Source organism: Falco punctatus (assembly GCF_963210335.1).
Source record: "Falco punctatus genome assembly, chromosome: 11".
NCBI classification, from domain to species: domain Eukaryota; kingdom Metazoa; phylum Chordata; class Aves; order Falconiformes; family Falconidae; genus Falco; species Falco punctatus.
Window position 1 is genome coordinate 31,085,175 of NC_137591.1, and position 27,132 is coordinate 31,112,306.

At 47.5% G+C, this 27,132-nt stretch overlaps 1 protein-coding gene across 3 annotated transcripts in view; it reads right to left on the bottom strand.

The window, feature by feature from the left end:
- Positions 1-1,478: 1,478 nt before the first annotated feature.
- The window catches only part of COLGALT2 (collagen beta(1-O)galactosyltransferase 2), a gene marked incomplete at its 5' end in the record, with an annotated part of 59,663 nt that continues 34,009 nt past the window's right edge, over positions 1,479-27,132 (bottom strand). For all 3 annotated transcript variants that reach the window (XM_080407582.1, XM_080407583.1, XM_080407584.1), the window contains 11 exons: positions 1,479-3,178; positions 3,632-3,838; positions 4,358-4,485; positions 5,513-5,645; positions 6,461-6,567; positions 8,445-8,521; positions 8,997-9,116; positions 13,987-14,191; positions 18,546-18,680; positions 19,435-19,552; positions 21,087-21,197. In XM_080407582.1, the coding sequence (XP_080263708.1) occupies positions 2,902-3,178; positions 3,632-3,838; positions 4,358-4,485; positions 5,513-5,645; positions 6,461-6,567; positions 8,445-8,521; positions 8,997-9,116; positions 13,987-14,191; positions 18,546-18,680; positions 19,435-19,552; positions 21,087-21,197 (1,618 nt within the window). In that variant the 3' untranslated portion in view covers positions 1,479-2,901. The remainder of the gene's footprint in view (positions 3,179-3,631; positions 3,839-4,357; positions 4,486-5,512; positions 5,646-6,460; positions 6,568-8,444; positions 8,522-8,996; positions 9,117-13,986; positions 14,192-18,545; positions 18,681-19,434; positions 19,553-21,086; positions 21,198-27,132) is intronic.

The following is a 27,132-nucleotide window of genomic DNA, read 5'->3' on the forward strand; positions in this document are numbered from 1 at the left end:
CACAGACAGGGAAAACCAGCCCTTGCCGTAGCGGGTAGAACCACTGCCCAGCCACCAGGTCTTGCGTATCGAGATAAACAGAAAATGGAGTATGTGCATGTGCACACATGTGTGCATACAGGTAAAAGAACCATCAGCCAGGCTGAGGCCATGGCTGCCCTGAAAGCCCCCTTCATTTAATTCATGTATTCTTGTTGCCCAGCTCCCCTGAAACCACCATCATGCCCCTCGTACCACTCGCTTCCAGCGTTACCCAACAGAAAACCCCCACATTAAAAAACCCCACCAAACAACCCCCCCTGCTCTCTTACCAGGATGTTTTTAATAAACTGCTACTGTTCTACTTAAGGACATCGAAGTTAACTAAATCCATGCTGTATTTCCTGCACGGCCAACACAGCGATGCTCCTCACCTCACCTCCCAGGGAAGCAGCCGAGGGGCTGTGCCACAGACTTCCCCACCGCTGAGCCTGGGGGGAGCCCAGCACCACCAGCATGGCACACCGGCCCCCCTGGCGTGTCTGTCCCTTCCCGCTCCAGCACCAAGCACCGGAGCACAGAGCTCTTCTCAGCCAGGATGTTAATGGAGAAACTGCTTCAGTGGGACTGTGGAAGGTCAGAAGAGCGAGGGCTGGCAAAGCCAGAGCTCGTGCTACACAGGTCAGTCTGCTCCCATGGCTGGGGGAGAGAGGCCTCCTGGAGACACAGGGATGGGTCTGTCACAGAACAAAAAGCGCATGAGGGTGGAAAAGATCCACAGTGGTGACATACCTGAAGACAGCGTTATCACCACGAGCCTTTACACAGAGAGGCCGGCTGGGACCACCCACCCAGCGCCGCCTCGTCCCTGCTGTTCTGCCAGACTCGGGCGCACAGGCACATTAGCAGGACTGGAAACCTGCACAGGTGCCATGCCAAGCTGGGGCCCTGCTCCTCTTCCCACCACAGCCCAGCTCTCCAACAGCATTACCAAAGGTCTGGAGAAACAGCTCCACTACAAAATCAGCCCCAATTCTGAGGGAAGCATGATGTGACAGAACACCAGAAGTAACACGGTACTCATGCTCAGAGTGACACCTGACAATGCGCTGGATGCTCACCAGTTCACAGCAGTCCTGCTCCTGAAGGTCACAGCAAACTTCTTACCAACCTCTGCAACTGCCATCAGGCTTCAAACTGGTCAGACTGGCCACTCGTAAAGCGAGACCTGAGGAGGAAGCAAGAGGGCTTGTTAGAGAGGAATGACCCCAGCTGCGTGTGGCGGGCCGCAGCCAGCCTGCTCTCCATACTCACTGTGTCACGTGGACACCTGCTCCAACCCGGACAGCAGAAGGAACACGGCTTCCAGGCAGTAGTTGCACAACAGGCACGTTTATACAGCCAGTGACCTCATGGTAGAGTGACACAGCTGCAAAACTCTCGAGCTGGCCTTCCCCAGCCAGCGCTACTCCCACCCAATGAAGAATACTCACAGTTACTCATCTTGCACCAGGTTCTATGTATTATCAGACCGGCTGACAGGTAATAATAACATGTCTTCTTTAGCAGAAAGCACAACATTGATCAGTAATTGTTAAAAACAAACAAAAACTTTAAAAAAAAAAAATACAGCCACACATACTCAACCGCACAAATCTGCCAGCAGGTGAGTCTCTAGATTGCAAGTCCAGGAGGGCATCCTCCCACTGCAAGAGCAGCTTGAGGTCCATGCCAGCTAACCTAAGCAGCGTAGTCTGTGATCACCTGGCCTCTGAGAAACATTTTTTTTTTTTTAAAAAAAACAACCAAAACAAAACCACCATGCTCTGCTGACATGTTAGCCAGCAGCAAGTACATCAGAACTCATCCTAAAAAAAAAGACAAGTTTGCTCCTCACATGAAAAAGTATCAAGGCAAGTTGCCTTTCCGTCCTGTAACGCGCAATTCTATCCAGGCTGTGGAGAACAGCACAGCTGACAACAGTAATGCTTCTGCAGGTTGTTTGGTTTTTCTAAGTATAGCGTCAAGCAGGTTGTAACCAAAATTTTTAAGTTCCTAGAAGTCCTACGCTTGGTTTTACAGCCTAATGAAACAGCCCTGCAAATAGGTTGCCAGGCTTTGTTTTCCTGAAGGAATAAATTGAGGCAGGGGGTGAAGCATGACACAAACCAACTCCACCTGCATTCCCTTCACGCAGTAGAGACACAAGTAAGATCGGCAACCTCCTCTTTCTCTGCTAGCATCTGAGATTTTAGCCATGCCAAGACATCAGTTGTGGATTGGGAGGCCTGTGTAGATGAGATCTAGCAGAAGGGAAATTGCAAAGGGGAAGCCAACAATAGTTTCCTGTAGGAGTGCGATGAGGGAGAAAGTGCAGAGAAGCGCTGCTCCAGTGCACTGAACATTTTTGGAAACCATCTTGATTCTGCCAGGGATCACTCTGAAAAATCAAAACCAAATAACCCAAACGCTTGCCTGCAGTTTCTCTCAGTGAACAGGGTTATAAAAGCCTACAAACCTACAAGGAGTAAGAGTTACACAGCAGCCAAGTTACAGGCTATCCAGAACGGTATTAACACTTGTACACCTCTATATATTAATCTTTATAAATAGAGTGTTCTACACGAGGAACTGTAGAAAGACGTCATTCAAGGTTGTTGGGTTTTTTTACAAAAGCTTGCGTGGGCTTTTGTTCAGACCTCTGCCTTTTTTCTGCCGGTCAGGAACACTTGTTCTTTTTCCTCCTTCTTCTCCCACCCTGTGCTAAGCACCTTGGTTAATTGTCAGGTCCAATCACGTGCTTTGCCATTCGAAGCAGTGGGAAGGAGACCACATGAAGAGCTGCTCTACAACTTTCAAGGGTGAAAAGCTGAAGTGCGAGGCAGGTTCAGCTGTCAACAGAGTCCCGGGGGAAGCAGGCAGTCATAGTTCATCCCTGGAGGACGGTGCATTGAGAGATGACTGGGAAGGCAGGGCATCCTTGTTCTGAGCATCGCTGTGGATCTTGCCCTGCTGCCGGGATTTCCAGGAGTGTGTTCTGTCCCAGTCCGTTGACACGGTCTCGTTGTCCCAGATTGTAGAGGTCTCTGTGTCGCTGAGGTAGCCTGGCTGCCCTGTGTAGTGGGTAGGGTAAACAAGCAGGGGCTCTGCTGAAAAGGCTTTCAAGTCTCTGGACTCATAGTACTCCATGTACTTCGCTCTAAAGAGAAGAGAAAAATCATCAGTAACAGAGTGAGCATTCATCAGTGCCACTGCTGATAACTGACACAAGCCAATCCACTGAGCAAACAGGTCCCAGGGAGTGGAGGCAGTGGCTGAGGTGCAGTCTGACTCCCTGCAGCCAGTGCCACACACCTTATAACCACACACAATCTATACAGCCAATGCCTCCGTTACCAGAGAGCGCCAAGTCCCTCAGGACCAGCCCACAAGCCCTGCACCAGGTAGGGACAATAAACCCTCTGCAGCAGGTCTGTCACCTTCTGTGTCAGGAGCTCTCCCGCAGACAACCAAAAAGCACGAGGAGTAGCCCTGTCCCCACCCGACCCAGATACAGAAGTGAGACACATCAACATGATCTGAACTAAGAAACTAAGAACATTCAGCAAGACCCAGCTCGTGGCAACCTGAGCAACGAAGGCGTCCTACTTACACAGGGTGCTTGTTGTACATGACTGGCAGAAATTCATCTACAGGCAGCATCTTGCTGAAAGGCTCAGCTCCGATCAGTTTCTGAGCCCCTTGGAACGAGATTGCGTACCCCAGGGTCCAGTACGAGTAATCAGCTTCCACCAGGTTCATGACATTGGGAACTGCTTTCTCAGGCTCTTGCACCTGCATCCTTTTCCGGCCAATGTAGCTTTAAAGGGTGAAAAAACCAAGGAAATTGGAACCAAAGGGAATCTGCAGCCATTAGGACCACAAGACTGTTTGTGTGAACCAGGGAAGGGCAAAGGGTCAATCCAAGAAGCCATCCACAACCAGGCTCACAGATTTCCATCCTGCACCACTCCCAAACATCCAAGCCTTAACTCGGTGGGTGGTATAGCTGCGAAAGACTTCATAAGGGAGCCAAGATTACACAGTCCAAGCCTCAGAACTGGGTCGTGACAGTTCCTCTGCCACAGCAGCAGCTGCAGACACTGCTGAGATCAACCAACGCTGCTCACAAAGGGCAGTAATGGCATCCAATGGGCATTCCAGCATCAGCTTGCCACAGAGGGCAGATCTGTCCTGGTGGGAAGAGCCACTGAGAAGTCTCTGCCCACCTTCCCCTGCACTCCAGCATTAACCTACAACTCTATCCCGATGCAGCAGGTGCTGCTGACCTCCCCTGCATGCCCAGGAGTTCCCAGATGGCCTCGGGCTACGTACTTACATAAGCTCCCAGTCTAGCTGGGCTTGTTCAATGTCACCCATCAGCTTCATGAGCTTCCTTTTAAACTGGTGTTCAAAACGCACATCATCCTCGATAACAAGCGTCTTCTCCAGTTCTCTGTTCACCACCTGAAACAAGAGGGTTCAGAAGCAATCGCGAGGGCAGACACGGGCCACTGCCTGCACCCTGAAATCGCTGGGGTCAGCCTGACCTGGCACTACCTTCTAGACCGTGCAGGTAGGAAGGCTGAGGCACTGCTCCCAGATTCACAGCTCACTTGGGAGAGACTACAAAAGCCAATGAGAACAGTCCTGAAAATTCCCTGTGGCTGAGCATCTCAACCTAGAAAAACCCTTTATCTGATGTTGCACCACCTAAAACCCATGAGTTAGCATCTGGCACGACCACAGCAACCACCTCCTCAGAGGAAGGTGCAGCAGCCTTTGATGCCAAAGCTGCTGTTCAGAAAAACCTCTTTGTTGGAAGAAAGCGTCGCTGAAGTCTGGGAAGACAGACAATCAAGCGCATCCCAAGTCTGGCCCTGACAGCTTAGAGAACACACACAACCTGCACGTAGGTTCCCATCTGGCTGTGTAACTGCAGCATCTCTGACCATCGCAGCCCGGACCCTCTCAAGTGTCACTCCTCAGGTGAACAGCAAGAGGCGGAAGCTACAGCTTTACCACCCAAACAAGATCTCTTAGCTCAGGTAACAGAGGCCTCTGCTGTTAAAAATATTCATGATACGCCAGCTTCAAAAAGCCAGTCAGCAGAGTTACTGGAACTTGCCTCAGTCCAGATGCAGAACAAGGTTTAAAAAAAAACAACCAGGAGGTGTGTTTTTTTTTTTTTAAACACCACTTGTTCTTCAAAGCCTTCTTGCCTTTCTCATAAGCACACATGCTCCAAGCAGTCTATCGGATAATTTGCAAAAACAGTCATGAAAATATTCTGATAAAAATTTGCTCAGAGCTGTTGGTAAATGAAAAACAGAGATGAAAAAGCTGAATGCTGCATTCAAGAAAACCCCTGTGTGCAATCCCCTACAAACTAAGGAAAACAGTTTCATCCTACGCTTCCAGAAACGTGCATCGTATCTGATGCTCTGCCTTAGGACTGGTTGCAGGACCTGCAAGGCACCCACAAACTCCTTACCTCCTTCCAGATGTAATAGTGACTGAGGAAGCAGCCGATCTCTCCTCTGGTTAGCGGCCTGGAGGAGTACGGGTCCCGGTATCCTGGGAGCATATCGATGCTGAGAGCTTTGAGCTGACTCGTGTTCAGTGCTCTGAGAGAGAGAGAACAGCTATCACCATTTAAAAAGGAAATTCAAGTCAGACACAGGGGCAACATGGGAAATGCTGCTGATGTTCAGAGAAAAAGCATATCTCAAGAAATTCTTGCACTTGTTTAGCTATAAAACCTGGAGAAAAATTAAATTCTTGATTTACAAGTCTAAATCAAGCTGACAAATCATATCCTTAACTCTGCCAACAACTTCTTGTGGGACCACCAACTTTTCAGTGGCTTGGCTTAGATTATTTTTCTAAGAGGTCTTGACGGGTACCCAAATCTCAAAGACCACTAGATGGCACGTGGGTTCCTATCGCCCTAAGGCCTTTTTGCAGCTCACAGACCAAAAATTTCTGCCTTGATTTCTCATTATAAAAATGTCTTAACACACCTTAAATTAAGCTTGGAAAGGGCTCCGTCATAGTTACCACTGTAGCACAACTTTGTAGCACTAGGATGGACAGTCTTCCCAGGAGATAAATGCTCTCAAACACTCTCACTGCTGACTCCTTTTAATTGTGTGCAAGTGTTGTAGTTCAAAGAAACCAGTATGATTTTAACAATCATTTTCACCTTAGTCTGAAACACACTGCCCCAGTTCTCTCATGGAGACTGACTAATTGCAAAAGAGGAAAGAGCGAGCAAAACTGCCCCTAAACAGACCGTGAGGTAGATAGAAGTGATACTCAGCTCTCCCCTCAGCCCACCCTTCCTCACCAGCAGGCAGCTCAGGGTATCCAAGGTGATGGTGTCAGGCAGTCATGCACAACCCACTCTTCGCAAACATCAGCAACCCCAGCTGAAACTCACTTTCCATCCACAGCCTCCACTATCTTGACTGCAATCTCCTGCTCATAGAGAGTCCTCAGCATCCGATCCCGCCTGTCTTTCCGACGCTTCAGATTGATCATGAAAATCTGGACAGAAGAGAAAGACATCAGCCTCCTGGCTTGGGAGAGAGGAAAAAAAGAGAGCCCTGATCCACCCTTGCCTAGCAGCCCTGCTGGAAAAGCAGATCTTATGAAAACACCGGGTGTTTTTCGTTCCAGGTTGCTTAGTATTTGTCAAAAAAATAAGAGTTGGTTTTGAGTTGCAAGTTGAGAGGCTTGTTGTCTAACAACTACTTTTGATGAATGTTCATAGGGGAAACGTGCTCTTCGAGGGTGAATAAAAGTGAGAAGAGACCAAGTCAATAATTTTCAGAGAAACAAGGTATTCTGATTTATATCAAACACATGGCCACCTCCAGCCTCAGTCCTAGAGGCAACACTGACCTACATGTTCCTCTATAAACGCTGCCACTGCTTGTATTCAGGATTGTCAGCGGTGTCGCCATCCAAGTACAAGGACACGGTAGAGAGGATTTTTGTAATTAATTCAGGCACTGAAAATCCACTGCTACCCCTGCCAGAAAGCCTAGCGGAGAGCCAGTACCGGGAACAGAGATGTCTGGGCAGGGCTCCCTCCAAGCCTTGAGGAGACAGACGCTCTGGTGGAGGGCAGAGGGCTGAAGCCCTCACCTGCAGGTAAACTGCAGAGGGTCAGGGATATTTTTCAGTCCCAGGCAGACAAGTGCAGCCTTGTAGCCTGTGGAGCAAAACCTCATCCCAGTAAGAAGCGGATCAAATTCCAGCTCAGTACAAATACAAAAATAATAAATTGGATAAATAAAGCACAGCCACAAAGGACAACATGGAAAAAACCTACACCAGCTGTGTCCTAAACACAGACGCTCAAATACACATAGCCAAATTGGGTTCAGACTTTACAAGTCATGCAAACAGATGTAGCAGAATACACCAAGAAAACAAAGGCTCCCCTGATCACCACAGCTCCCTCGGTCACGGTGCCACTGCCACCCTGGCAGCTGCATACACAGGGGTTGCTGGCTCTGTGAATAACACGGACACTGGTGAATTAAAGCCCAGCAGATCCCTCTCCAGCCTTCTCCCCTCCATGCCTGCTCTCTCCACAACGTGAGGCAGAGGCAAGAGAGGAATTTCTGTGGGGTCTTGAGGTACTACCAGTGGCAGCAACCATCACTCTAGTTCACTTTTACTTAAGGTCAAAAATACGTGGCAACCAAGCAGGGCAGGGGGAGAGCTGCCCAGGCAAGGAGACAGCATGTATGGGTTTCATCACTCCTGGACGTACCCAGGTGGGCTAGAACCCAGCTGTGAACTTGGCTCCCCCAGCTGCTCCGGGCTCTCCAGTGTCTCCCTAAGATGAGAGAGATCATTCTTTTCCATCACTGGAAAGCAGAAGAGGCTTCCCAAAAGACTAGTTTTTGTCACAGAATGGAAGGGAAGTCAGATGTAGAGGAAACAGCACAAGAACCAGGGAGTTAAATAACCTGTTTTTCAGCCTTGCCTCTGCCACCTGCTCCTGAGCTGGGTTAAAATCCGCATCATCAAGACAGGAACCCCAAAGATTTCCTGGGCACCGTCCTGGTACACAAACCTGCACTTCTAATCAAGGGTCTTGTAGCAAGTATTCAGTGCCCACACAGACCTGAGTGGCCTTGTTTCTCCACCACAAACAGCAGGGGGAAAGACCGCTCCCTGAGCCCTTTCCCTTCTGCTTCCCTGAGCTCAGCAGCTCTCCCCAAATAAGGATGGCATTTTCTCCTCGTAGAAGGCTTATGTCAAAAAGATGAGCGATTGGGAAGAGCTAAATATGTGAAAAGATGATGTACTCCAGGGGAAATGGCTAGAAGCTCAGCTACAGGGAGAACTCGGGTCCTCTAGGTGATGAGTGGGAAGACAAGACAGTAACAGCAAAATAGGTTCCTTACTTCATCAAATCCCATCTTGTCAGGGTGCTTCAGAGGAACAGAGACATACTGAGAGGGTTCGATGGGAGGACGATCGACTGAAAGAGAGAAGAGATCCCAAACAGCACATTCGCGTACACGCTGCATCAATGTGATGTATTGTGTTTTCATCACCAGGCCTAAAGCCCCAGGGAGCTGGGATGTGGAGTCATTGCAGGGGCAGGTACAGCAGAAAGCATCCACGTTGCAAAGCAGAAGCCAGCAGCCATGTGCCAGACAGACATCATGACAAAAACAAGGCTCTGCAGCATCCTTTTTGCATTAAAGATGCATTTTTGCATTTGATCAAGGGAAGTTGAGAGATTTTATGAATGGGGTTGACCTGACCGTGAAGTGATTATATCCCTAGGTAGAAAAGCAGTGGAAAAATGGAACACTGCATATCAAAACAGTATGAGAGCAGTCGGGTCAGGATGCAGACTCCCAAGGGGAAGACAGCTGGGCTGCTGGCAGGTGAGGTCTACAAACATTAACTCTGGGGGGGGTCCATCATGGCAGGGCACAACAACTTACTCATAGCCTCAATTAGCGTGTGCACAAAGTTCTCAGTTTCTTCTTGCAGCGTTTGGTGTGATTTCAGGGGCATGGGCAGGAAACCATAGTGTTCACGGTTGCAGATGAACATCTGTATTCCTGGGGATCACAGGAAACAGAAATTAGAATCAGGTCTTTTACCAGCTGATTGTGCACTCTGCAATACTCTGTTGCTATGTAGCCACAATCAAACTTACGCCAGGACCTCAGTCCTGAAAACTTCTGCTTCATAAACAAACAATTCAAACACATCACACTGCCATTTGCTGTTTTATTTGGCTGGCAGCAAGTGGCCTCTCCTATGAAACCAATTGCTACTCGCTCCCCGACAGCAGTATTTTTAACCACAATCCGTTTTCTCCTAGGAGCGACTGGGAACCCATGCCTTTGACCAGAGAAAGGGTCTTTTTTGGCTGTTGCCTATGAAAACAAGCCTACAGCAGAAGGCAGAACCGGCCTTTAGCACAAGGGGTGTCTGACCCACCCAGCAGAACTGCTGCAGGTACCTGGGGGTACCACAGAAGCCCCCTTCCCCAGAACCCTGCTGGCACTGCTCAGCCCTGGCACCTCACCCGACAAGCCCTTCACAGACCCGGAGCCAAAGGCAGGAACAGGTTTTCGCCCTCCGAGTGAGGCAGCCTCAAGCGGTGCGATGGCTTCCAGCGGCGCTGTGCCAAGGAGCAGCAGTGGTGGCCTGGGGATGCGGGGCCTCCCACCCCACACAGACCCAGGGAGCCTCCAGAGGGGGGACATGGGGCTCAGAGGTGGGGGAAACACACAGGTTTCAAAGCTCAGGGTGAAGGGCAGAGGCATTTGCACCCATGACCGGGCAGGACTGCCCCTCAGTGGGAGGTGGCCGGCCCTGTGTGCCCAGCAAAGACAGCGGCAGCTCCATCCCAGCAGCCAGCCGTGGAGAGGGAAAAATCCCAACAAACCCAGCGTGGCAAGGGGCAATGGCAGCTTTCATCTGTGCTTTGCGAGGGTTCTCTGTCAGACCGCAATAAATACAGAACGACTCTTCCAGCGTGGAGGAGCCAAGCCCCATCCCCAGCTCCGACAGCACACAGCTGGCCAGGTGCCAGCCCAGGCAGCTCAGCTCTGCTGGGATCACACGGGATGAAGCTGTGGGGCCCAAGGCACCAGTCTAGCTGCAGGGCCTGTTACTGGCCTAGCAAGGGATTCAGCCTGGGGTTTGCAGTTGGGCATCTTCCTGCTTCTGTTTGCTTTGGCTAGAAAATAAAGGCAATCTATTTTCACCTGTGCTGGCAAAGGACTTTGAGGAATAGGTATACACGTACAATAACCATCCTGGAAGCACCAAGTCTACCACCGAACATGGTCCTTTCCTCTCCAGGATTAGTTTTACTGTGCCCTGAAGATTAGAGGAAAACCCTAGTGAAAGCCACTAGCAAGAAGAAAAGATGCTTTCCGAAAGAGATGGCAATGTAACAGCCTTCTACTCCAAAGCTTTTGCAACTGCTCGTCCAAGGGGCCAAATCTGAAGGTGTGAAACAAGGAGAGGATGCAAAGCTGCTCCTCCGAGCAGACACTCTTGCAAGGGAGGGACACCCCCACCACCACTGAGAGTGTTCACTGGGAACATCCTGGCTGCTCCCGCAGGACTAAAGAAGGCTTTGCTCACTATCCGCTACAACTGCAGCAACACAGGGCCTGACAGCCCATCAGGCAACGCGCTCAAAAGCTACAGCCAGATAAGCCAAAGGAAAGTATTTCCGTTGTTTTTCACTGAGTTCTGGTCAGGTCCTTTATTAATTAATCACAATCTGAGAGCTGCTAGAACCCATACAACTGGCCAAGCAGATTTAACAAAAAATGTAAACTGCCTCTTGTTTCTTAAAAAAGTACAACCACCCCCCTCCCTCCAGCAAATAAATGAAAACCAGACACTACCTGGTGTGTCGATGTTTTCATGTGTTGGTCCCCCTAATCCTTGGTATTTTTAGCAGAGCAGAATTGTCTACTTTAATGACCCCGGTGTTTCCACCATTTTAAGTTCTGCAAGCAAATTGCTGGCTACACTACTTGCCAAAACACATTCAGCTGTCAGCTGCAATTTAGGTAAATGGCAGAATAAAAAATACTACCTGCTGACATTAATGGATTTGGCACTGATCTAATCAACTAATCTTATCTGGCTCACTGATCTCTGTTCTTAATCTTCCACTGGCTTAAACACTGTTAATCTGCATAAATTCATGCCAGCATTTCTGTTCCTTCTGGGATAAAAGCTACTTTAGAATGGTAAAGCCACCTTAACATGGGGAGGGGGACTTGCTGTCCAGCTCTGTTTTTTTACCAAAACAAATGATTGCTGTAAGGGACAGAACAGCTGTAGGTATGTGCGTTACTATTAGCCGTTGTAAGGCAGCGACCAGGATTCACAGCCATGCCCTAAACCCACAGCCACATTCAGACAACCCGAATTTCCCCCACATCCCTGTAAGCAGACCTTCCAGCTGGCTGGCTGTCGGGCTTCAGAGCCTCAGGCTGCAAGGAGCTCAGGAGATCTGGCTGGCTAAACGCTACCTTGTGAGTGCAAGGCGCTCCAGAGAGTCCACCCTTGCCAATAAAACACTCCCACTGAGGTTTGTTCCGAGTCCGTACTCCCCCCACAGGCCACGCTCTCTCAGCAGAAGTGGGAAGGACAGTCTCTTTAGGGCATCACAAAACAGTCGCTTTGAGCAGTAGATTCACTTGAAAACCGACGGTTTGATTTGAGGCATTAAGTGCACTGGCCTGGACAAAACCCAACATCATTTAAGACTTTAGGGCAGTAAGTGAAGTTACTCCAAAGAGAAGTTTACCTCAAAGTCCATACATTTTTCACATTTCTGAACTTGGATGTCATCCTTCTATCATGGGTGACAAACTCAGCCCAGGACACAAGCCAACAATCTGAGCAGACCAATGGGCCAGACTGCTGAAGCAAAGCCTTTCATGTCATGGATCAGTCCTGAAAAAAGCTGAAGTGTTATAGCATGGAAGGAAAAAATGATGGGTTTGAACCCCTGAAATACTTCTTCAGCAGCTGGAGCTCATGTGATGCAGTTACCACATACGTTGGATGCTGCATTTCTGGGAGAGCTGTCAGAGGGAACAAGCAGGGCAGGCTGATGTCAAGGAGCCAGCTTTGCTATCCAGACTGAAATCTCAGTTATCCTCTGGAGCCAACATACTGATGTCGTGACTCAAAGTCAGGGCCCCAAAGGTGCTCTGCGAGTTCACATCTTTGCCTCTGCCTCCCAAGGGCTCTAATTTCAGCCCTTGCTGCCTCCTCTCTACCACTCATCTTTCTCATTTGATGCCCCTTATCCTCTCATAGCTGAGTTTTAAAAAGCTCTGCTTAGGCTGCCAAGACAAGACCATTTCTGTGCTTGTCAGGAACTTCACACCACAAACATCACTAAAAGGAAAGCTACAAACAGCTGGTGGCTGCTGTGCTGCTCTGGGAACGGTAGGAAAGGCAGTCTGCTCAGCCTGCCTCTTCTGCAGAAGTGATTGCCAACAACAACAAACCATACTTCTTCACTTTCTCTCTGCTTGTCTGTTCCCCAAAAACAGCCCTTCCTTCTCACCTTAACTTTGCCTCTTTTACAAACAGAAGACAGCTAACACCAACGGCACATCACTCAAGAGGACCCGCAAACAACTTCTCCCTATTAATTCACCTCAGTGAGCCAGCAAACCAGTCTTGAAGCTCTGAACCGAAGCACGTTCATTGGTGCCACTGAGGTTGCATCAGTGCTTCTGTCCTTGTAAGGCCCCAGACTTTGCCCTTCCCAATGCAGCAGGGCCAAGAACCACAGGGATGGCCATTACAGCCGCAGCCTTCCCGGGAGCTCCTTGCAGCTCTGACTCTGCTACGCACCCATCTGCCAGCCAGGACTTTACTTTAGACAGAATACCCACCAGCTCCACTCTCCACAAAGAAATGGCACTAAATAAACATCCTCACCACAAGCACAAGCAGCAGTAGCAGCAGTCGCATGCACTTAAGAGACAGTGATTTCTCAGAGACACCCAGAGCTCTCTGCCAACACCAACAGCCATTCCAGACAAAGGAGAAGGACACCGAGGTTGTGCCTTGGCCCGAGAAGACCCCTGTATCTCAGGTCTAACTGAAATCCTCCCACTGTCCAGTGGAAACTGATCCCAGTTATCAGCCGGAGCGGTACACATATTCTCTCCGCTGTGTCCCAAGGATCTCAAGGCAGCTCTCAGTGCTCAGCTGGTTCTCCCAAAGTACCAATGATACCACGTCAAGCAATGTCAAGTATGCAGAGGTTTTACTGCTCGCACACGAGCTCTAACCTGCTCTTGCCTGCAAGAGATTTCCTTTCAGCACAGTCCACAGACTCCACATCATTCCCCTGCAAGTTACACTGATTTTGCTTTAAAAGCAAAAAACAAAAAAACACCAAAAGACAGAACAAAATCCCCCCACACCTCAGACAATTCCTGCTGAGCTGCCGTGAAGCACAGCCTCATCAGCGCTGCAGGTAAGCAGCTTGGGGATTGTTTTCCACAAGGGCTGCTACATTTAGAAAGAGTCTCTTGCCCTTACTCCCTTCCTCATGGATCTCCTGGAAGTGGTGACTTCAGATCCCTTACCTATGGACTTCAAGGATACCTTCTGCTCTCACAGCATCCACCTGTGTTCACTACTGTCTTGCTGTGTGACACAAACCAGGGGTGGATGCCACACGTTTTCCTTCTGAAACACTTCCCCCATCCCAAGAATGGTTCCCATGGCCTTTGAAGCTAGCCGATTCAAAACTGCATTGCCTCTCCCTTGCTGCTAGTTATCCCTGACTAGATCTGAAAGAGGAAAGGGAACTGGGTCTTAGCTCACCACTACAGTCAACACAGGACTTCTGGCTGTGAACTCCAGCTAGAGGTCTGCATGTCTCTACTAGTGACTCCTCCCCAGCAAAGGCTCCCGACATACCTGCTTGGCGACTGGAAAAGGCAAAGACCATGATATCATCAAAGCTCCAGGTGTAGTCCTGGTGAGGGGGGTAGAACATCAGCTTGGTGGAGGCCTCTTTCCTCAAGTCAATGAGGAACGTGGAATGAATCATCGGGACAGCAAAACAGCCTGTCCTCTTCCATTCCCGAATCAGGGGATAATCCAAGGTCCTTTTGTAATAGCCCTGAAATCACAACGAGGGGGCTGCTTGTTACAAGAGATTTCAGTTTTGGAGATGCTCCTTAGCAAAAGCTCTCACCCTTAGACTTCTCCAGCAGAGATGGATCAATGCTCAATTCTCAGGTTTTTAAGTGTCTCCCATTTGGAAAGGGCTCAGTCAGGTATTTAGAAACAACCTCCATCCCAAAAGCTAAGGCTCAACCTTCTCTCTCTCCTTTCTAGCAGTGATTGGAAATCCAAGCCTTACAGTTGCAAAAATTTTCTTGCAAAAGAGCATCAAACCTTGGACTATTTTCTCCTGGCTCTTCAAAAACGTTTTTTGCACATAAGACTCTCAGGTCTGATCCTGGAAGCTGACAAGCATCTGTGACATCCTCCATGTTCAACAGGTACAAAGGACATTCACTGTCTCACAAAATAGGACCTGCAAATTATTTCTGACCATGACTTACAAAAAATTTTAAATTATCATTTGCTTCATTGCAGTGAAGGCAACATCTCAATCTTTATCAGCTATGTAAGAATCCCTGCTTCCTCCATCCCAGGGCAAGCAGGTTTAATACTCACCCCTGAGCTCTCCCCACAGACTGCCTGGGGGAAGCACTTCAGTCAGCTCATTTCTCTGTAAGCATGAGCTCTGCTCACCTTCCAGCATTGTGGATGCAACACCCACATTGTGCAGCTCACAGCTGCTTTTGCAGGTGTATTAAGTATACAGTTATCAGATTTGGAAATAAACACACTGAATTCCTCCAGAAAGAAAATCTTAACGCACCAGTAAGACATCCAGACATGTGAATCCAGAGCAGATTCTGGTCTTCACAGAAATAGGAGTCACTAAAATAAGTTAAAGTTCCTCGTACATTATATTTTCCATGAGCATCCTAGCAAAGGCTGAGTGAATCACTGCACAACCACTTTACCCTGGTTTTGTGTAGAGGCATGGTGTGGTGCATTTGTCTGTTTACGTATTTGTCAATCCTTCCCTCTGCCCTTTAGACATCTAGTCCCCACAGTATGGTCAGAAGGTATCTCAAACACAGCTGGTCTGATTTTCATGAAAAGGAACAAGTGAGCAGAGACCTTACTGGTGTTCCCACTGAAGGAAGGGTTAAGACATTCAACCTTTACCAGACATCTGAGAATGCCCACAGGTGAGAGATGCTGGAAACTAATCTTTCCTCCTCCAGTCGCTCGCTATGGGGTTTTGGGGCTTTTCACTGCTCATAAATCATGTGTAGTCAAGAAAGACTCCAACTTGTCAGCACTGCTGCTGTGCTCGCCTTAGGTTAGCTTCATGATGACTAAATGTCAAGCTGTCTGGAGTTGGGTTTGGCTGCTTGTTGCTCAGTGCTGGAGGCGGTGTTTCAGGGTGTGCTCCAGCTCTTACTCCCTCCCCAAGTCCCCAGGGAGAGCAAGGCTGAGAGCATGAAGCTGTGGGACTGTGAGCACAAAAACAAGCAGCAGCAACTAAGAAAAAAACAAAGTGGAAACTTTCCTGTTCATTTGAGCAGCTTTTTTTCACCAAATTCTGCAAGACACATTTGCTGCTAGGTTTTTCCCCTCTCCTTTCTCTCAGCTAGTGCTGGTAATGATGGAAACTTACTACTGGAGAGGTAACATCAGGGGCCAGGGCTGAAGCTGGTGCACACAGGCACAGATCCACTTCAGCCTGTGGAGCAATGCTGATTTACATCAGTGGAAAACCTGGCTGTCTCAGGACTTAACCTTAACAGCTTAAAGGACAACGCCTTTGCTATGAAGCTTCTATCTCCATTTTAAAACAAAAACTGAAACAAGTAAACACCCATCCCGCCCACCCCCTGTTTCTTATCTATGCATTTACTTCCCAAGAATTTGGGAAGTTCAGGACCTTTTCCTGTTATTTTTACTCAGTTAGTTAGTCTGAACTGTGGAACTCCTTCCCATAAGATGGCATGGGTGCCAAAAAATCAAAGTTTCAGACAGTGCTTTCTATAAAATAATAATTAAAAAATAATAATCACTGAGAGCTTTAAAGATAAAGATCTCCCTCAAAGAATCATAGAGAAGGAGATTACCAGAGGCTAGGAAAATATTTTAGGGAAGTTATCATTCACTTACTTGTTTGCCATGCTCTTATACTATTCCCTAGGCATCTACTAGGAACCGCTGGTAGCCAATGGACCTTTGGTCTGACCCAGTACACTTGTTATGTTTTCACCCTGCCTGTGGTCCCTACTAGTGTCCTTGCTAACACTGGGAAGCAAGAATGATGGTTTACACTAGGTAAATAGAAGAAAAAGGGAATGGAGTTTGCTCTTTGTAAAGGGAATGGAGTTTGCTCTTTGTTTCGCTCCAGCAATAGTGACAATAATGAGCATCTGGTTAGTTTTCTGGAATAAAGCAAGAGGGTAGGGAAGGGCAGGACCATGGAGCTTCTCTGAAGTATTCCTTTTCACATGCCCCAGGGAAGTTCCAAGCTGTGTGCGCAGCTCGAACTTAAACACATTTGCCTATGCAGTAGGGCAAGCTTGTCTTTACCAAGAAGGAAATGCAAGACTCAGGCATGGAAGTAAAAAGAAGGACATTCTGAAGCTTTCCAGGAGACACACAGCTTGGGATCCTGCCGCCTCGAAGGATGAGGAAACACATGCCAGCAGCAGACTAGAGAGCAAGTGAAAAAGCTGATCTCATTACTGAGGCTTACCTGGGAGAAAAAAAAAGCATTAACTACAGTCTCCATTTCAGCTTCAACGTCTTGAAAAGCCTACCTAGAGCTTAGTCAAGAACATTTCAAAGGCAGAGTGAAAAAAAGCAAAAAATTACCATGACAATATATCTGCCCTTCTACAGATTTACATATCCAAGGTGGTTATACTGGGTTTGGCTGGGATGCAGTTAATTTTCTTCACAGCAGCCAGTACAGTGCTGTGTTTCAGACTGTTGACCAAAACAGTGTTGGTAATACACGATGTTTTAGCTGCTGCTGAAGCATGTTTGCACAGCATCAAGGCCTTCTCTGTTTCTCACTCTGTTCCCCACAGCGAGTAGGCTGGGGATGGGCAAGAGGTTGGGAAGGCACACAGCTGGGACAGGTGACCCCAACTGACCACAGTGATTTTCCATACCGTATAACATCATGCTCAGCAGTAACACTGGGCAGGGGGGAGTTTTTCCAAAGTAGCTGGTGCTTGGGGAATGGCTTGGCATGCATCTCCTGGTGGTAAGTGACTGTTTTTCTATCACTTTTTTATTTGGGGTTTGTTTTCCCCAATTCACTTATTAAACTGTCTTTATCTCAACCCCTGATGATTGCTTTTGGGTTTGGTTTTTGGTTTTTTGCTTCTGCTTTTCCAATTTGCTCCCCTATCCTGCTGGGTGGGAACAAGTAAGTGACTGGGTGGGTGCTTATCTACCAGCCAGGGTCAACACACCACAGTGATACAGATCAGCTTGTAAAGTGATAGCTCAACCTCATTTTGGCTCTAAAAATAATGCTATTTCTACTACACAACATTTTTATATCTGATACTTTCTGCAGTATATGTGATCTGAAAAGGTAACGTAGAACTAATTTCTGTACTCATCACTTCTGTCCTTCACACCAGTACCCTTTACATACACACTTCAGCACACACACTGCATACAATGCAAAGGATGTTGTCCCACTACATAAATCTTGTTCATATGTGAAAAAAATAACCTATACACAATGGAGAGCTGTAGAAAGAAAAGCAAATTCCTCTCAGATTAGTGTCACTATACAGGAAAGCTAGTATAAAATTATGTACAGAGAGTTTTAAGGCCATTACACAAACATATGGAAACATCTCCAATTCTGGTGTGTATATCAGTATTTTTTATGTAGTTAGTGGGATTGTATCAATTCCCAACACTTCTGGCAAAGCAAGCTCTGGTTCCTCCAGATTCAACTTTTTCAAATGAGGAATCTCAGATAAGGAAGCAAGTTTCAGCTATGTGCCTGCACATCCAGTGCAGAACATGTACTGCTTTGCTCATACCTATAGCTCAGCTAGAAAACAAAGCCTGAAAAACATTCACAGACTGCAACATCCTCTCTACTCTTCTTCCCAGCTTCCCTATAAATGTATGGACCTTCCCCAAAGACACGCACCCAAGATTTGGGATGCCACCACTATGACAGGTGCAAGCCGAGACAACTACCCTCACCACACGCCAACACTGCCTCTGCATGCCTCAGAGGTACAGCAGCTTCTTTTCAGAAGGACACTATAAAAGCAGATGGGAAAGCCCACTGAAGAGAAGCAATGCCCACTGCTCCACAGACACAAGGCAGGAGGCCTTTGAAAATACAGCTTGCACAGTCACCCAGCACCGTTCACGAGGTCACTTGCCTGGGGAGTGATGCCGCACCAGAAGTTAGAGTAGAGAGAGCGAGACTCGAGCATTGGTGCCACCAATGTCTTGTTTTCTGCTATCATCAGGTTCAGGGTTTCTGGGTTGGTCAATAAATTATCTGCATCAATGAACTAGAGAAAGAAGAGGGGAAGAGAAAAAAAAAAATCATTATTAGATGAAACTATATGCTTCCCCTGACACTTGCTTGGGAACAGGGCATACAGAGGCATTAGGCTGGCAAAAAAAAAAAACACCAAAAAGCACTGAGCTGCTGGTTTTGATCCTGTAGGGTCCATCACTGTTACAGCAAACCTAGAGGTGCCTGGCCCCACAACAAAGCTATGAGATGGGAAAAGATGCAAAGCTTCCCTCCGACTCCACACAAAATTACTCCAGCACAGGGGCAAGGGAGCTACGAGGGAAAATAACATTCAGGACAAGTTTATTCTGTGAAGAGGATCAAGAACAACTCTTAAAAACTGGCCTCAAACCCTTGCCTTGGTCAGGGGTTGTGGGAACACCACCATTAACTGCTGCTGGCATCACCAAAGATCTTTCCAGAACTGTCCTGCAGAACTATTCCCCTTACATTTCATCAATAACAGGTGATGTTTCAATCTGGGGGATCCTTGCAGGTGCCTACATATCACCAGGACTATATTCAGTCCCGACACCTGTGAAGAAAGCCTTGGGCTTTACCCAGGGACATACCTCCCTGGCTGCAAAGTCTCTTGCTCATCAGACCAAGAAATGATACACAGTATCTCACTGCAGAGCACTTTGTCTTTAGATAGAGAGGAAACTTTTCGACAGCCCCAAATATCAAAGTAACTACCTGAAAAGCTTTTGCTCGAGGGCAATTAATAAATCAAACCTTGTATTTACCAGGATGTAGTCTGACCACTTCTCTCGTGCAGCACGCAGGGCAGCCTGTCGGAGTTTCATCACATGAGTGAATCGGGAGCTTGGCCAATGTTTTGGCCCAATTTCTTCTGGGTAAGACCTAACAAAGAAAAAAAAAAAAGTGACTGCACCCAGTTCTGAGCCCTATTACAATACTAGTGGAAAAAAAAAAAAGAAAAAAGAAAAAAAAAAAAAAAGAGAATGTTCCCTTGCTTTCCAAAAGAAAAACAGTGTTAGAGTTACCTCAGGCAACCCAGGAGAGGTTTTGAGGGAGAACGATTCCAAGTTTCATGCTGGCATGTGTACGCAGGGCACCAGAGAACAAACAGGACTGCAGCATGTCCTGCCGACCACGCGGCCACAAGCAAAATAGCACTATCGAAACCCGGAGTTTCTTCTGCCACGGCAGGCCCTCACCTGACGTAAGCAGAGGTTACCCCCGAAAAGGAAATGAAGCTGATCTACCTCATCTGACCCTCTGGTAGAAAGTCAGCTGTCCTCTGCTAGGCTTTAAGACTGTAAATACAGCTTCCTTAAGCCTAGTAGAACCAACAAAGCTGAGGAGGTGAAGATGAAGGCAACCTGGATTCCCCCAGGGTCTGGGCATTATTAGTAACTGTTAACACATCCCGTAATGGCTCTTAAATCTAGAAACACCCAACCCCGTGAGCCCAATTACATGAACAAAATTATGTGCATGTCTGTTTTCAGGATCAGGTCCAAAAGCAAATACTTTTAAACAAAGATGGAAGGAAACTTAGGGACAGATCCCTATGTGGAATAAAAATTCAGGACTTTGAAACAGTGCCAGCATAAACCAGTGAAGGAGCTAAAAATCTCAAAAACTTTTTACAGAACTTAAAAAACCTAAGTTTGACAGGATTAAGAAAACTTTTAAAGCCCTTTCTTTGCAATTGAGTTAATAAAACAAGTATTCCCCATGGGTTTGTACCACACATGCCCCACCACTGCACTGAGGACCTTGAAAATAAAAGCAAGCCCAAAGAAAGGGAAAACTGATGTACTTTTCCCTGATGGAAGAAATAGAAAACAGAACAAACCAAGGAACAGTTAATCTTAAAAATAAAAACCAACCAAATAAGAGCCCAACACACCTAACATCATATTTCAAAGCAAGATTCCTGCAAGTCATGCAAAGGCATAATATACTGAATTAAATCCAGTTCTCTGGCTCGGAACTTGGTGAATATTTGATGTTTCAGACAGAAGTTTCACAGACGCTATGGGAATGGGCTATGATTTCTCTGCTTCCTTGCAAATAAAGAATGATAGTTTTTATTCCCTGTAGCTTTTGATGTGATTTGTTTACCATGTAAAGAGAGCAGCTGCAGATGCTAAATAACCAAATGGAAAATGCCGCCTTCTCTGAAATTCTGCCCGAGTTGCTTGATAGAAGTCAGAGATCTTTTTATGGGCTCCATGAGAACACCATTTTAATGGGACAGACCCCACCCCCCAAAAAAAACCCCACACCCCCCCCAATAACATCAAACCAAAATCCACATTTTAATGCTTGGACATTTAGTACATCTCCTGGTTCAAACCCAGAAAAACCTAGAAAGTTTGACATATACACCAAACAGCTTCAGACAGCCTCTCGCTGCAGTACTCACTGGGGGTCCTCCATCGGTCTCCACTCCACATCGTGGTAGAGGTTCTGCACGTTCTTCAGCCACTCTCTAAGGATTGCTGTGGTGTTATCAGCGTTATGGTCAGTGGCCACCCTGGGAAAACAAGAGCACAAAGGAAGCCTGTTAACACAGGATTTAGGTCCTTTGCCTTTTCCAGCTGGTAAATGAGTCAAACAGAAGCAGAACTGATTTCTTACAGGTACATCCATCTCCTGGCAGAACTCAGGGAAGCTCTGCAGATGTGCAAGTCCTTAAGACACAGGGCAGAGTCCCACTTGCCCACAAAGCCAGAGCACCCCCTTAGCGCAGGCATGCTCGCACACTGCTCCCCTCTTGCTCACAGCAATCACAGCAGCTTTACCACCAAGCGGATAGGGGGCTGAACTCTGTTCAGTTCATCCACTGGAAAAGACAAGACAGGCCATCCCAAGACGAACGGCCCCAGGTAAGCTAACTGCAAAGGTCCTACCTCTAGAAGCACCAGATTTTGCTCTGCTTGGCTGTATCGCCCTGCAAGCCCACCACGTAAGCTGTACAGCCCGGCTGCGAGCAGGCATCTGCGCTGCCTCACACCACAGCCCAGGAACCCCTCGCACCAGGACCAGGGGCTCTGCTAAGACACGGAGAAGAGCCCCTGCCAACATGCTGCTAGCAGAGGGAAGGATCAGGTCACACGCTGCTCTACAGCATCATAATTAGGCCTAGAAAGCCACTTGACTCCAATCTGCAACCTGCACAGCCCCTCTCACTGCCCTGTGTATGGTCGAGCTGAGCACAGAGGCAGCAGGAGAAGTCAGGATGCTCAACACACACCAGGGGCAGCACCAGACCTCCTTCCCCCCACTCTGCTATAGCCAGCAAGGCTGAGGCTCCCAGAGAGGCAGCTTGCCTTCTTACCACTTCCCAACACAGAGCTTACAAGTTTGTGAAAACATGCGGAAAAGCTTGATGCAGACACTACATTCCATTAAAACACTGCAACAGCACTCAAACAATGGGATGGGAGAAACCCGCCTGCTTTCTCTCTGGCCTCTGGATCCTCCCTGAAAGCAGCATCTGAAGAATGTTTTTTTCCTCAGGGTTGAACAGTATAGCTGCACAAACTGGAACACGACGCACAGATCCACATCTCTGACAGTAATCACATGGAAGCATCCCCAAAGGAGCCACAAGCTCATCTCTGCCTGGGATCCTCACGCCTCTGGGTCACAGAAAAAGCAATCCAAGACACATCCCAGCTGCTCCTTTCCAGCACGTGTTTCCCTGGGATTATGACTTTGCACATCCAACACCTGGCTGCTCGCGTGGTCACAGCAGATCCCACAGCAAATTCCCTGAAGTGGAAGGGCTGCTCGATTTTCCTGGCCAGAAGGCAGGAAAGCACACACAGCTCTGTGGTAGGACACGGCTTGTGCAGTCACAGCTCAGCAAGCTCCATTGAGAATTTACAACCCCTTTATATTCCTCTGGGAGTATATGTACTCCCAAAAGGTCCCATGGAGAGATAGCAAAGATGGTGTGAAACATGGCCATAAGAGGAGGGCACTGGAAGGCCATGCTAAGCCCCCATCAATTGCTATAAATTGCCTATTTTGTCCCGCAGCTCCAAGACCCAAAGGCACTTCCCATAGCACCCTCCACCCTACTTAAAGCCAGAGATACGTGTAGTTAGAGGAGGGCACACTGAAGGGAAAAGGGGGCACATCAAGCCCTAAAGCTACTCCAAGCTATTTCAGGAAAACACTTGACCCCCAAGTCATCATATAATCCTCTGATGAGCATCAGGGCATGAACTCTTCCTCGTTCATACAACTGGAAAATATCATTCCTGCAGGGTTTACCCTGATTTAAATTTTAAAAGACTCAAGAATTCAGATTTTAAGTTTATTTATAACCAGAACACCACAACCACTTAAGGACAGGAAACTTATTTGTTGAATATTTATTCTTGTCTACTAAAACAATAAATAATGAAAGTTCAGCAAGCGAAGAGAGGCTGGTTTCTTTGTTATTAAATGCTCTCTACAACACAGCAAGGCTGGGTTTAGTCATAACTTCAGGGTGTGCTCTTGACCAAGGCCCTGGGTCAGACTGCACTGTAGATGTAGTTCGCAAGGACGTTTAACCAGACTAAAACAGTCATAGTGCTGACTTTGTAGAACACACTAAGTCAGGCTTGCTCCATGTGTTTTACACATTGCAGCTCATCCACTCAAGCCCCTGTTTCAGCACACTCGCTTGGGCCTCCCACAGCCGCTGCGCCTTTCACTAGTCTTGTTCTGCTTTCCTCCCACACCCCAGCTGCAGAGTGAACAAGAGCTCCAAAATTCCTAAAATACCAGAGAACCGAGAAAACTGCTTTATGTTCATGGTCATCGCTGGAGTTGCAACAGCACCTGGTACATAGCAGGACCACACTGCAGAGAGGCATCACACAAACCAGGCGAAGATGATGGTGACAATCCATCTCACGTCACAATCTTTGCCAGGTCCAGGCAAGTCTTAAGCGCACAATTCCCAGTCAGGCCCATGTGCCTGTTTCCCTCAACAAGCCTCATCCCAGTCCTTCTAACCTCACGTAAGATCAGCAGGGTCATGTGGAGGGGTTTGCTATGGTCTGGGGAGGGAAAGGGGAAGCTTCAGCTGTGTGCGTGTCAAATTGGCCTCAGCGTTGTGCTGGCTGCTCCCTGGCCTCAGCCAGGAGATTTTTCTCCATCCAGCTTTGCGCACACACAAGCCAAAAACGTATTAGTGGAGGAGCTGTTTGCAGGGATGTGCAATGGAAAACCAAAGTTCACAAATGAAACACAGTTTCCATGATAAAAAAAGTAAAAAACATAGAGTCATTCAACCTCAGAGACAGTTAGTGACATGACAGAAGGCTGTTTCCTCAATCACTGAGAGTTGCTCCACGAAGCCCAAAACTTTGACTAGCAGAAGAAACCTTAAAATTGAAACACAGTGGCTGACAGAGCTACTACAGCTCTGCCCTCAAAAGCTAGCTGCCCTCACTGGCTAGCCCTTCTTTGCTTCCCCAGGCAAGGCAAGGGGGCTGAAGGATGCTCCTCCTCTCACGCCTTTGTCCAGTTCCTGTAAGGTCAGACCACACAAGTTTTACTGCACGGACACACCGCCATCCTGAGAGAAGGCCAGAGCACACTGAAGACTGCTGCTACCTGATCTTGCCCTTTGCTGCCAATAGCTGCCTAGGGATAGAGCTTCCCAACAGTCGGTCAGACCCCCCAACACCTTTGGTTCTCCATCCTGCTCCTGGAATTGGCAAAACTCCCCCCCAGGAGACTGCAACACCTAGCATCTTCCAGACAGAAGTGAGACACATGAATGGCTGCCTGGAGGAATCTTTAGATCCACCCACCGGCAGGCTAAGGAAAGTAAGAAAACTGCTAGAAGAAAAATGGCATTTTACTGCCCAGGCTCTAATGGCATTATGTGGAAGGTAAATTCACATCCCAATAGACCTGCAGACATTGATGAGACAAAGCTCTGGCACAAAAAGAGGACTGCTGTCTCCAGGACTATTCAACCAGAAGCATTTCTAAGCCCAAAAGTTCTCGAAGGCAATAAAGTTTGTCACACCCTGGATGAAACATGCCCTATGACTAGCGATTTGGCAAACCTTTGTTTTTCCAGCTTTGAGCCTCAAAAAACAACCCCAACCAAAAAAAAAACCCAAACCACCCAAGCTATTCCCAAAAGCAGGTATCACTATTAGTTTCAGAACAATCCATGTTTAAGATCAAACAAAATCAGCAAGTACTCCTACTGTAGTATCTGAAGCAGTCCATCCCCCCAGAAAAAACATAGCGGCTATGGTGTCTGCAACACCACCATATGGAAAAACAGGCACTTTTTTTCCCCCTCTATTTTTTTTTTAAATAACAACCCCTACACAAGAAAAACAGGCAAATAAAAATGTGAGTAGGACTTCCCACTGGCAGCCAGAGCTCCTCAAGCCATAAGAGGCACGTCGGGATATTTCCTGTTACAAGCACTTCTTCTGTAATAGACAGTTTGTAGGACTTCAAGAAGCGAGTATACAGTTAAAACTTCAGTGCTCTAACTCCGATTGACAGATCAGTTGGATCCTGTCCATTTTTAATCCATTTTTCAAGATGCTAAGGCCATCTCTGCTACAGATCTCACCACCACGACCACTGATGGTCTGTTGCCCATGGTGCACAGTTCTGGAAAACTGACTATCCTTTCCCTGGGTGATGCCAGTCAGGAAGGGTTAAGACACACGGACAGAGCAGCCAGCACTTGTGCCACATCTGGTACAGTGAGGCAAGGCCACACGATGAGACTGTTCGTGTGATAAACTGAGGGCAAGCTGGCATTGAAGACACTGTGCTGTGAGCATCCTGTGCTAGCTTCTCTTGGAAAATACAGGAGGTGAGGTAAAGCAGCACCTCCAATACCTGCAGAAAAGCAACTTCAGACTGCCCAAAGTCCTCCTACAACAGCACTAGGGGAGAGGGGCAGCACTGGCCAACAAGTCTTCTCGGCATGCCCTGCGAGTAAATTGGATGGTGAAAGCACACCACGTAAGAGATGTTATCACCTCTCCACACTTGCCTGTCCTGGAAAAGTTTACCACATCCTCTGATCATTACTGGTCTATGGTATGGACTTGATAAGGTGAGGAGAGTAGATCACCTTAACCCAGCTCCACTTAGCTCCCCAAGAACACACCTTTGCAGTCCACATGGCCCTTAGACTCAAGCTCAAATAATAGTACTGTGCTCACCAACCTGCTTTCCAAAAATACACAAAAAGAAAAATAGATCTGGACACTGCCTTAGTCTATCAGCATTATTCTTGGTGCAGTGTCAAGTCCAAATCACATTTTTTGAGTGGATCAGTTTGAAACATTTCTGCAGTCAAGACAAAGCAGAAGCTACAAGATGTGCTAAGTGCAAGGCTACAGGAAAAGGAGAGATGAGCTGGCTAGCCAGGAGTACAGTTCTTACTCATTCTCCAGTGTCTCCTCATCTCCATGGCTCTCTGCTAGATTTGCTCATGCTCATTAACGTCTTTCTTTACCAAGGGGGCTCCAAACCAGACACGGTATTCCAGATGCGATCAAACAAGTGCCTAGCAGAGGGGAACAACCCCTCGCCTTGATCTCCTGACTTACTTCTGTTCACGCTGCCCAGGATGCAGTTGACCTTTGCTACCAAGGCACACCATGGCCCACATTCAGGCTGCTGGCCACCAGAGCTCCACAGGACCCCCAATGCCTTTTCAGAAGAGCTGCTCCTCAGCCTGCATCACTGCAAAGGGCTCTTCCTTCCCAGGCACAGGATCTGATGAAGGTCAAGAGATTCCTCGCAGGCAACTCTCAACTCAAAGCCCACACACCCTGCAACTAGTAATGCAGGCAGGAGACAAAAAGCATGTTTCTCTCACAAGGTTACATCAGTGATGTCTGCACCAAAAAGGAGGCAGCTTCACGTTCAAGAGCTGATTAACAATGTTAAGAATTTAATTAAAAAAAAAAAAAAAGGTCTCCTGCAAGATTTACAACCAAAAGCCTGTATGACACAGCCAGGAAAGACTAGTGGAGTGACAAGGAAAAAAATCTAAATTCCTGACACATTTCAGGAAAGAAAGTTTAATAAATTAAACTGGAAGAGACCTCCAGATGGACACTCCTGTTCCAGTAACATGGCAGCTTTTTTCCACTCATATTTAAATCCATTTCCAATAAACAGAAACTAAATTTTAGAAAAGTTTGAGTAAGAATGTTCATATAGGGTCTTATGTCGGCATAAGTATAACCACTCCAATATTTACTTTGGCTTTAGCCAGCAGTTTTTACCATGGACACAAGCCCTCATTGTCCTTGCTCAAAGCACCCCCTCCCAAAAAAACTCAAGTACCACAAATAGTGGAAAAGTAAGCACAACATTAAGCGCCTACTGTTTTAATTAAGTAACATGTGAGTAGCAGTGTGTGAGGAAAACTGTTCCTCTTACAAACTGCTCATATTTTTAGCCTGTTAATG